At 40.8% G+C, this 12,556-nt stretch overlaps 1 protein-coding gene across 1 annotated transcript in view; it reads left to right on the top strand.

Moving 5' to 3' along the window:
• Positions 1-11,216, top strand: part of plcl2 (phospholipase C like 2) — a 34,744-nt gene extending 23,528 nt beyond the window's left edge. The window contains exons 5-6 of the mRNA XM_088998245.1: positions 7,248-7,357; positions 8,037-11,216. Coding sequence (XP_088854371.1) covers positions 7,248-7,357; positions 8,037-8,246 — 320 coding nt within the window. The 3' untranslated portion in view covers positions 8,247-11,216. The remainder of the gene's footprint in view (positions 1-7,247; positions 7,358-8,036) is intronic.
• Positions 11,217-12,556: the final 1,340 nt, after the last annotated feature.

Here is a 12,556-nt window from a genome sequence, read left to right as displayed (position 1 = left end):
GAGTAACAAGAAAGCATCTTCTCCGAATCTGAAGCCATTGTTTTGATTCTCCAGCAAGTCAAGACGTCTTGGCGTGACAACACGAACAAGGGTACGGGACCTTCTGAAACTGGCCACTTCAATTTGAAGTAGTTTTTAGACACTTTAAGTCATTTTTATTGGTGTTTTGCATTTGACTAAAAATATCATACTGCGTGTTTTGGGTATTTTAGATGATATAAAACGTTTTTCTGATGTCAGTTAGGAAACAAAAAAGTGGTGTTGGAGCAATTCGCTATACAAACATATATTCGCCCCAACAGTGGTGTCGGTTGTCCTTTAAGACATTTCATTTTTGAAGGATCCCCTGGAAATTATTCTAAACTGGTCGCTTCAAACCAAAATGACAGTCATCTGTACAAAAGTGAAGGTTTCGGATGTTTCGCCTCCTATCCAAGATGCTTCGTCAGCGAACTAAAGTCTGACTGGTCGTATCGGCCCCATTTATATATCCCTAAATATTTAATAATAAATATTTAATTTATATATAGGGATATATAAATGGGGCTGATACAACCAGTCAGACTTTAGTTCGCTGACGAAGCCTCTTGGATAGGAGGCGAAACGTCCGAAACCTTCACTTTTGTACAGATGACGGCTGAAGAAACCTTCTCATCGATGGACCACTCCTGTACGACTGAGAGCTTACACAGACGTACAGCGAATGAGTTAACAAAAAAAAACTAGGGAAGGAAAAAAAAAGATGTTCACCAGCTGTCAAGTATGTCTCTGAAGGATCCCTGAAAGGTGTCTTAAAATAGAACATTTTTCAAACCCAAATGGCAGATTTCTCGTTTTTGCAGGCATGGCTATTTGAGACGTTTTTGTGGGTCCACTAATTTTTGAAATACCGTATTTTCCGGTGTATAAGGCACACCCCAAATGAAGTGTGTATATTCAAACTTTTTCTTTGTTTAAGGCGCACCGGACTATAAGGCACACCTTCAATGAATGAAGTTTTTCCAAATATAATATATAAAATATTTCCAATTATAAGGCACACCATATTATATGGTGCTACAGTAGAGGCTGGGGTTACACATGACTCCTTCTACGGAGAAATGGAGTCGGTGGATGCTGCCAGTTGTGAGACCTGTTATGGCTCAATATTTCTTTACATATAAGGTGCACCTGTGTATAAGGCAAATTTTGACGAAAATCAAGGCTTGTTGGTGCGACTTATACACCGGAAAATACGGTACCTTGCAAGTGACATGCTCAGGCTTACTGTCAGAGGAGAAACAGCTGTTGTCACTTAGTCCAGGGAAGGTGCCTTCTCCCTGGACACAATTTAATACTTAGTGGCCTGTTTCCACTGAAGGTTTTTTTTCTCAATGTATTTTTGGTGCTACTAGTGATAAGTACATGATGTTTGGAGAGTTAACTAACGAGGCGGCATTTTGTTTTTGATGGAAATATTTGAAAATGCACAATTTTATAATTTTTTGTGAAAAAATGTACAAAAAAAGTACACAATATATTTGAGAGCTAGGCAATTCACAGCTGAAAGCAAAGACACACAGTCGGAAGCCCAGCTCGTTCTCGTAATGGCACGGCGCAAAATTGAACAGTTTTATAACTTGAGAGGCAAAAAAAATGTCTCCGGTACACTTTGTCCTTTTCAAGGATACACCATAAATCTCTGCCCACATGGAAGAACCGCAAAGTAGCAGTGAAGAGAATGTGTCCTTTTCCAGACGAGTTACCCAAAAGTAGCTGCATCAAAAAAAATAATAAATCCAATAATCCTGAGCAATTTTGGGAATGGCTTCTAGAGTTATGAATGCATCTATTTATGACAGTGGGTCAGTCCGCTGGAGTTAGTGGGTATAGCGTCACCTCACAGTGCAGTTTGTCGGTTCAATCCCAGCTCCGGCGTTTCAGTCGAGTTTTTGCATGTTTTCTTCGGGCCTGTGTTTTTTTTCCAGGTACTCCTTTTTCCTCCAACATTGCAAAAACACTCGACAGATTAACGGAAGAATTTAAGTTGTCTTTTGGTGTGAGGGTGAGTGCGGATGAATGTTTGTCTGTGTGTGCCCTGCGATTGGCTGGCAACCGGTTCTGGGTGTCCCCAGCCTACTGCCCAAGGATAGTGTCCTAGAGCAGGGGTGGGCAAACTTTTTGACTCGCGGGCCGCATTGGGTTCTAAAATTTGACAGAGGGGCCGGGCCAGGAGCATTTAGAGGGAGTGTTTGGGCCGGAAATACTAAACCTAAAGCATTAAAGGACAACCGACGCCTCCGGACAAGGCATCATTTATAAAATCACTTCAAATGACTTTGACTGAGCGTATTTTACAAAGATTCCACAGCATATAGCTATAGTTTACGTTCTAAGACTTGCACTGAATATTCACGAAGTCTTGTTTTCGAGTTGATGACGATCCCCATGTGACGTCACGTTTGGACCGCCCCTGACCGAGAAAGCGACACACAATGCATTTTGGGTACTTTGTTTGGTCTGAAAACTTCGTGTTGATCCGTGTTGATGGCGAAATTAGAAGGAAAACACATAAATAACGCCATGGTGAATCGTTGTGTGTTGCACCAAGACAACTATTTGATAATTCGCTGACACAAATTCCCAGCTGACAAATCAGCCCATTTCCAACGGAGCTTGGGCGCAATCTTCTGCATTTTCTGGGTGCTGCATTGCTGTCATTGATGGCTTGAATTGATATGGGAGGACTCCTTGAATCAATTGCAAACATTTATGCGTTCCTCTTTAGAACTATTTGAATCATATTCATAACTGGATGAGTAACAAGAAAACATCTTCTCCGAATCTGAAGCCATTGTTTTGATTCTCGAGCAAGGCAAGACGTCTTGGCGTGACGTCACGAACAAGGGGGTGGGACCTTCTGAAACTGGCCATTTCCGGATTCATTTTGAAGTCATTTTTATTGGTGTTTATCATTTAACTAAAAATATCAGTCTGCCTGTTTTGGGTATTTTAGATGCTATAAAACGTTTTTTCTGATGTCAGTGGGAAACACAAAAAAATGGTGCCTGTTGTCCTTTAAATGTAGTGTGTACAAACCTCATAGCACAGTAAGAACCCAATTTATTGACTGTATTTCAAATGTGAAAAATATCCCAGGTCAGTTAATAAATTTGACTCAAGGAATATGGCGTTTACATACTATTTCGCAGATACTTGGAGGAGGAAATGGAAATAGATTAAAATAACATTTGCACTGTGATTCATCAAGATTGCGTCTGTTTTTAATAAGTTTTCATTGAAGGGGCAAAGTTAAAGAAATCAACATTTATTGAAAAATTTAATCACTTTCAACATTCAAAACATATTATTCCACAATGAAATATTCAAGCTCAATAATACCTACTTGTGTTAAATTCCGCCAAATCATAGATGGTTTGTCCTGACCGCTCAACAAACTCCTCACTGACGCCCTCGCCTTCACGCGCAAACAATACACGTGTACTGTCGCCGAGCACACAGACATAGGCTACCTGCAGTGAAATTTGCATACTCGGCACGGCAGCCAATCAGAAGCCTGCTTCTTTCTTCCGGACTTTCGCAAGCGTTATAAAGTCGTGCAATTGCATATAATTTTCCAAAATAGATGTACAGAACCTCAGCCCAGAAGAAAGATTCAAAAGAAGCTAACAACATATGTGACGCTACAAAACGTAAATTTACATTAAACCGTGACTGTAAAGTGTACGTGAGACTTATGAAAGGGGCTTAGTGGCTCGTAGGAAGCAATGCAAACGTTGCATTGTGCACCGCAATGACAATCAACTACTGCAGCAAAACCTAGCCATGCACATTTACCGTAAATTAAGCAAGGTAGCATTTGTAGTAGGTACATTCTTGATTTAAAAAAAAAAACTTTATACTTTGTGACAATGTTTTTTAATGTGATTAGTTGTCTCATTGTGCTTCAAGTTTTGAAAAATGGTGCAGGCAACTTTTCAGTTACCTGCCCTGTTCTCCGCAAATTTTTTTTGTCATGAGTTTCAGACACTGTTTTTACTATAATTTGGGCAGGTTCGGCGGGCCGGATTAAAAAGCCTAACGGGCCGTATGCGGCCCGCGGGCCGTAGTTTGCCCATACCTGTCCTAGACAGTTTTGAAAGGCGCTTATGAATGAAATGTATTATTATTACAGTAAAGTCTCGTTATATCGATAGTACCGCTTATTACGATACTATTTTCATTTCCCTTGCACATTTCTAGTCTTTTTATGTATAATTAGTACCGTTTAGTACGATACCCGGTTATTACGATAATCCGGTTATTACGGTGCTCCTTTTCATCCCCCGCCGGCCATTTTTGTTGTTTATATCGATATATCTGTCGCGCCATTGGTCAACTTGGTCACGTGTCTTGTTACATGAGCCGCCATCGGTCGCGCCATGAGTGGACTTGGTCACATGAGCCGCCATCGGTCGCGCTATTGGTCAACTTGGCCGTGTGACTTTGTCACGTGACACGCCATCAGTCACGCCATTGGTCGACTTGCTCAGGTGACTTGGTTACGTGCCCAGCACCCGTGTAGCAGAGCCATTTTCATTTTCAGACGCTAGCTCGTGTGTAGCAGACGAGATTGAAGTGTTTGTGTTAAAAGGTAAAAATGGGAAGCAGAAGAAGATTGATGACTTTTTTAAATTGTATACATAATACAGTAAGATGTAAGCGTTGCAGTTTCCCTGTTGTGTTATGTACATGCCCACTGTACTGTATATGAATGCAATCGTTTTTTGCAACAATGTTTCTTGTTTTGTCTGCTAATGCGCGATGATTTTGAAAATTATTAACATTCCATACTGTGTATTAAAGGACAGCCGATGTCACTTTTTATTCAAATGCAAATAAAAATGACTTCACGCCAAGACATCTTGCATTGCTTGTGAATCCAAACAATGGCTTCAGATTCGGATAATATGCTTTCTTGTTACACATCCAGTTATGAATATGTTTCAAATACACTGTCGTTCTGAAGATTAAAGCATACATGTTTACAATCATTAAAGAATTATATGTGCCATTTTGAGGGGAACATCTCTCACCCAAAAAAAAGGGAGCTAATGGCCAGCTCCGTTTCTTATATGGCGCTTGGCTGCCCTCTTTTGGCTGCTTTTGTTTAATGCAGTTCGGCGCAGAATCGGATATATCGATAGTCCCGGTTATATCGATATTTTTTGGACTCCCTTGAATATCGATATAACGAGACTTTACTGTATTAAGATGGCTCAATATAAAACAATTAGGTTTGTCAACAAGGGCAGATTTGCTTCGACCGTAAATTTTCATTTTGTCCGGTTGCACTCTACTACGGGTGGGTGGTCCGCTGGTGATTGGCGATCCACTGGTGGAGTCGCTTCCTGTTCAGCTGACCGTTTGCTGTCCTTGCACAATCACCCATTAGAATAGAAGGAGCTTCCCCTTTACTGCTTTGCGCCTGCCAGACCCAGTCCAGTGTTGCTAGGCAACCCCCCCCCCCACACATATGTGTGTGTGGGCATGTGTACGTGTGTACCTCAAAGTCATAAAGTGCAGAAAGGTAACTATACCGGAAATGTAGATGTATGCTAATGAGGTGTCGGCGTTCCAGTGACATCAGTGTTTAACGTCAGTCGATCGGGAGAGTTAAACGCCTCACCGATATTAATGTCAGTTAACCCTCCCCCCCCTTTCCATCTGTATGTGTGTGAGGGAGAGTGGAGGGGAGGAAACCTCTTCTCGTGTTTCCATGGCAACGGCACCAACAGGACCCACAAGGAGCGGAAGCGGTAGTATGTCATTTGCGTGTTGAGCGCATCTTCCCCTCCTCGCCAGAACCTTGAAGACAAATAAATGTCACACATTTGTCTTCCTCCCCCGTCCTGCTCATCTTCATTGCCTGACTGTGTACATCCATGTTCCGTTTGTTCCCTTGACATTCCTGCCTCTTAAGAACACTCACCCCCCACTCCTCTTGCCTTCCAACTGGAGGCTGTAAAAAAAAAAGCAATAAGTCTGAGCCATTAATACGCTACACACACACACACACATGCACCTCTAATGTTGATTTGTTCCGAGTGCGTTTTAGTTCTCCGTCACAAACTCAAAGGTACCCGTGGGTGTTGGCAATACTTGGAAAAACAGTCGTTTGAAATATTGCCTTTTCAGTGAAGTCATTTCAAGTGGTTGAAAATCAAAATACAAGCCAACTATGTCAACAGTGTACAATACAGCAAAGATTGACGAGGCTTGGCAAGTGCTGATGATTCTTGGAAAGTATTACGGTGAAATACAGCTGTCACTTGTTTAACTCATTCACTGCCATTCACAAATTTATTTGGGAATTGAAAATATGACGTAGAGCGCCATTCCCGAATTTGTTCGGGTTTTGTTTTGTTTCTTGTTTGGGTGGCGACAAAGCATTGGCCATGGCCTCCGGCAATTTTTTTCCCTTTCACCAGATGACAACATTTCCTTTTTTTCCAAGTTAGCGCTTTTTTCCCTCGCTTCAGCTGTTGTTAAAGCGCTATATACACCAACATGTATGTATTGCATTGTATTTTGGACAGCTGCCCTCATTTCAAGCTCAGATAACTCCTGACCCATATCCTTTAGGAATTACCTCTTTTTTTCTGATGAAAGAAAATAGGCTAAGGTTTCTAACGCTGTGTTGAATGTTTATGTCATGAAAAATACCCCTGGCACTGGAGTGGACACATTTTTGCACATGAATACATGTTAAGTCTCACGAGTTGGTCAGGAGACTCCCGATTTTGGATTGGATTTGATTTATCTTTATTTGTCTCGCAGTGGAGAAATGTACATTTCACAGCAGCAAAGTGATGAGACGAAGAGGAAAGAAAGAATAAGAAAAACAAAATACAGGAGCTGCTGGAAAGGGAGCCACTCTCGCGGCGCCATCTTGAAGTCGAAAGAACAAGAAAACGGAATAACAAATGATATGACGACACAAAGACACAGCGAGTCATTCATTCTTAAGCACTTTCTGTACCCTCTTTGTTACATGCAGCAATTGTACATAAATGAGGAGAGGATCAAAGTGTCATTTTCACCAGTGAATCAGGGACGTCATGGTGGAATGTGGACGTCTACTATTTTGACCACAATACTCACTTTATAAAGCAACTATTGACACCATAAAGAACAGTCCATTTGTAAGGTGAAACAAAAGGAAATGTAAAAAAGTCTTGATCCTATGTCGTTTGTGTTTTCACCAGCGATGAAATTCCACGAAAACCTCCACGACTTGGCGGTGAAGGAAGGGCTGAAGGGCCGTAAGCTTCACAAGGCTGTGGAGAGTTTCACATGGAACATTACCATCCTCAAGGTGACGTCTTTTTTTTTTCCCCTCCCAAGGTGTCACAATATAGTGAGAGAACTTCACAGTTGGGCTGTGCAAAACATCCTTAAAATAACATCTCAGATTTTCTTTAATTCTGGTTGACAAAGTGAATGAGAGTGACATCTCTTAAAATAGATGTTCCACTTCTTTTTCCTCCTTTGGGATTGTGCTTTGAAACAGTTTTTCTTCAAAAAAGAGGAAAAAATAGAATGACCCCGCCACCTCCTCCATGTTAGCTAGCATTCATTTCCACTCAAGATGGGACACACTTTAAATTGCCTATGCGACATAATTTTTTTTGTTGATTTCTTAGAAAAATGTTTTTTTTTTTGTGTCCCAAGAATTTAACACACCAAAATACATTTAATTTCACAGAAAAATATATTATCCGACCACAATTTGTTTTACTCAAATATCCTTACAAATCCAATCAACTCAACCACAGCTGATACGAATATGCTGCACACGCATGAAAAAGAAACATCAGCTAGAAAAACAATTTTTGGGTTGCAGAAATGATCATGTTTGATGTGCTCATTTCGCATCTTTAAAAAAGAACTTCAATGAATCACTAAAACCCAATCATCATGCAGCCTGAACAGTGTTTCACACACAACACGACTCAAGAAAGTACATCTCACATTGTTTAACGTTCTTCCCTCAGGGCCAGGCGGACCTCCTCAAACATGCTCGCGGCGAAGTGCAGGAGAACCTGAAGCAGATCCATTATGCAGCATTGACGTGCGATCTGGGCAAAGGGAGACCGGCGAGTGGCTCGTCTGACTCCAAAAGTAGCCGACGTAGCCTGGAGGCCATTCCTGAGAAGGCCACTGCTGACGCGGAGCTCACAGATGACGACGAAGACGAAAACTGATTAATTTTTCACATTCCACTGAAGACTTTGAAACTACCAGACACCGCTTAGTGATCTTCAGGTATTCCTTCTCAGAAGAAAAAAAACATACATCCTGCAACAGAATTGCTCGATCTTACCTTGCGTGAATGGAAGGACATCGGGCATGTTCAGTGATACCTTGAAGTTCGACCATTAACCTCAGGAAATACGCTTAAACGGAACACCCAGCTAGCTAGTTAGCGGCTAGCCCAAGTAGCAACATGGCACTTGGGTACACGTACTTGGTGGTCCATCTTATCAAACAGATGGACTCTAACATTACACACAGCGAGCTAGTAAGCGGCTAGCCCAAGTAGCTAACATGGCAATTGCGTACACCCACTTGGTGGTCATTATCAAACTGGTGGACTTAAATGGAACACCCAGCTAGTTAGTTAGCGGCTAGCCCAAGTAGCTAACACGGCAGTTTGGAACACGCACTCAGTGCTCCTTATCAAACAGATGGACTCCAACATAAAAATCAGTTCACATATGATCAATATCAATTATTCATTGACATTTCCAGAAAATCCGGAAATACCGCTATCCTCTCTCAACCTAGTTTGGACAGTCATCTAAACTCATCTTCTACGCCACAACCCTCAAGACGTTACTCTTGGCCCACGTTTTTAATAATTCAAAAAAAGGTAAAACTGTATCATACAGAATGAGGCAAAATGACTTTTCATTCACTATCATCTAAACAAGCTAACATGACCTCAACCGCTATCGAGATGAGACATCTTTGTGCTAACGCAATTAGCAAGCGCTAGTGTAAGTCTTAACATTTCTTATGCACATCGACGAACATCATTTTTTTTTTAAGGGTCACTTAACTCTTCATCGATAAAAACACGAACTTCATGCTACCAAACGGGTAAAATGTGTTTGGATAATGCTGGATTCGACTCGACTACATCAAGTTTCTCTCTTGTTGACGATCTATCGCTTTCCTTTCACCATTCACTTTAATGATGTCACTTTCCGCTGCGAACCAGCGGACTGAACAACCACTGCCTTGCTAAATAGAAATCAAAATGGCTTTTCACACAAAGTGACACTTTAGCAACATCATTCAGATGTCTTCACTGCATTTGGCGGGTAAGGATCCCGAAAATCATTTTGTTCAATTCTTTGATGGCTGAAGTCTCAGTGGAAACTTGATAGAAAGTCTCACAAGATGTTCCTAGCAGAAGCTTTGTGCAAATTTTCAGTCACATTTTGGTCAGGTTTTAATTGAATCACTTCACAATAGTGTAGCACAGATTTTACAGTATTTCAAAACCGACAGTCTTAATCAAGAATTTCAACTGCGCTCAATTTACAGGTCAATTTTTATTTCCGACCCTCACATATGGTCACGAGCTGTGGATTGTGACTGAAACTGAGACCACAGGGTGTCCGGCCGCATTGTCGAGATACATTGAGTAGTTTGGTTTAGGGGCTCGCTGCTCCTTCGTATTGAGAGGAGCCAAATGAAGAGGCTCGGAATTCTGGTTAGGATTCCTCCTGGACGCCTCTCTGGTGAAGTGTTCTGGGCACATCATACCAGTAGGAGACGCCTGGGACCAGCCAAGACACACCACTGAGAGATAGAGAGATTGTCTCCCAGCTGGCCTGGGAACACCTAGGGACCTCCTCCCAGAATAGTTGGAAGAAGTGGTTGGGGAGAAGGAAGTCTGGGCTTCCCTGCGAAAGCTGCTATTCTCCGGATGAGCAGAAGAAAATGGATTGATTAGTTGGAAGTTTTATGGGATCAAATGGAAGCCTTGTACATGTTTTGTCGGAATTGTTGCAGAAGTTGAGCCAAAGTTTTGGTAGATATCTCATAAGATTTTAGGGCAACCTCACGTGCTTAAGCACAAGTTATTTTGTGTCTCCTGATTTGCCTCACGGAACTTGAGCAGAAATCTCACAAAAATTTTGTGAGCTCAGAAGATTTTTGCCAAAGTCCTCTTTTTCAAAATGTTGTGTGATATGCCTCTTGTCCAATGAATCCAGTATTTCTTTTCCAATGCGTATTTGATCTCGAAAAAATCTGTCATGATTCCTAAATTGTCGGACTTTGGGGGTCTTTGGAACTTCAAGGTAGCAGTCTTCACGATGACCGTAGCCCTTTCTATTTGCCTCAACGCTCCCGTTCCTTACACGCAAGATTCGATAAAACTCTCTGGGTTCTGAAAACACACACACACTCACACACATACACACACACACGCGCAAGCGAGCCTTTTGGATATTCCGAGATGTTCCTTAAAGCACAATCGTGAATGTGAAGGGAAGAAATGTTTACATTCCTGAACTTGTGTGCCAAGCAAACCTGATGTGTATATATGGAGAGACCTGTTACTTTTTTCCCTTCCTTTTCTATTTCTAATTGGATTGTGGGGAAAAGAATAAAGATTTATTTTATAAAAAAAGAAAAGTAAAAAATGTGTGAGAGGAAGGACTTTTAAGTAAGTGGCAAATGCAGAACCAGCAGTGAACAGACATGTTTTCCAATCTGCATTAAGTTAAACGTGTTTTTACTTTGATAGTGACCTTGTACAATCCTTGAATCTGTTTGCCAAGTTAATAAATGCAATTAACAATTTATTTTATGTAGACCAAAATGATAATTCCCTCATGTTTGCTTCTAGATGGTAGGAGATTTTTCCACTATGAAGCTCAATTCGAGGAAAATGACCGAATTACATTTGTTGGGCAGTTGAGGGGTGCAGATGGCTGCTGGGAAAAAAAAAAAAAACATTTTTGTTAATGTATTTACTTTTGCAGATCTAATAAAAAAATAAAAGCCACAACATTCCCAAATCAAAAGGTTGTCTTTCACTGCCATGGTAACTTTCTCATTCTGATTGCCGACAGGTTAGAAATCAGAATGGAGTAATTGAGACCAATTAGTTCCATTCATGTCAAAAAATAAATAAATAAAAATGATTGTGAAAAAGATGCAACGTCTGTGTGTGGTGAATATGTACACTGTACGTCTGGATATGTGAACACAAATAGTGGAGCAACACAGAAAGATAACGATCTCTGATTTTTTTCCTCTAGAAATGACAAATAAGGTGGTTTGGTTAGCGAATGTGACAATCTCCTTCGTGTGTATGTCTGTATTGTTTCGCCCCCAGGTGACCAAGGCCAGAAGCAGTAGCACAATGTCCATTGATTTACATATTCTGAAAAAAGTTTGCAATCTTTAAATTATATTTCATTTGGAATTGTTAGTGCTTGTTCTGAATCTCTTTGTCAAGAAATGGTCGAGAGCGCACAGAACGCAATTGTTCGTCAAGTCTTATTTGCGTCTAATTTTATTTGTCTAATTTGTTGCAGATTTTGTTGAAAAATAAAAACACACTGTGGAAAGTTCAATGTGCTTTCCAAAGTGTAATGATGTTTGTTATAAAATTCACAATTCTGAACAATATAATCTGTTCCACTTTGTTTAACAGCGCTCGTATCTATGTGATCCTTTTAGGCTTTTATTGCTGCTTTTCATCAAGAACAAGCCTTTTTAACGCTGCTTCTTTTAGAGGTTTTTGCCGACCATGAGCAATCAATTTTTCCCTCATTTTTATGGCCGGTGTGCTAGCCATAAAAATTGCTTCTGATAGTATTTTAATTGGAACAGGTAGCTTTTTAAAATGTTTCAATGTGGATGTCGCACTGTGGAATACAGCCTTTAAAGGACAACCGACGTCTCTGGACAAGTTGTGTCCATAATTTGGAAAATGCCTTCAAATGACTTCTACTAGGCGTATTTTAATAAGATTCCACCGCATATAGCTATATATTACGTTTTAAGACTGGCGCTGAACATTCAGGAAGTCTTGTTTTTGAGTTGGTGACGAGTCCGTACGTGACGTCAGAAAAGGACAGCCTCCTGACCGTAAAAAAGACGCATTGTAGTGTCTTTCCATCACGTCAATGTATTTTGCTGTACTGTTTTTTGAAAACCTTGTCCATGGAAGGAATTTATCAGCCTGTGGAAACGGGCTGATTTATTCCTCACTGCTCGGTGGCCATTTTCTTGCCTCTTTTTGGGTGAGACATTCCCCCCTGCCCGTTTGCCTCAAAATGACACGGAATAAATTCTTTAATTGATTGCAAACATGTATGCTTTCCTCTTCAGAACTATTTGAATCATATTCATAACTGGATGTGTAACAAGAAAGCTTATTATCCAAATCTGAAGCCATTATTTTTATTCTCCAGCAATGCAAGACGTCTTGGTGTGAAGTCACGAACTGGGCGGGACTTTCTGAAAATGTTCAATTCGGCGCTCAATT

Source organism: Hippocampus bargibanti, linkage group LG06, assembly GCF_051943395.1.
Source record: "Hippocampus bargibanti isolate YZ-2025 linkage group LG06, ASM5194339v1, whole genome shotgun sequence".
NCBI classification, from domain to species: domain Eukaryota; kingdom Metazoa; phylum Chordata; class Actinopteri; order Syngnathiformes; family Syngnathidae; genus Hippocampus; species Hippocampus bargibanti.
The sequence above is the reverse complement of the archived record's forward strand: the minus strand, read 5'-3'. Positions and strand labels throughout refer to the sequence as shown.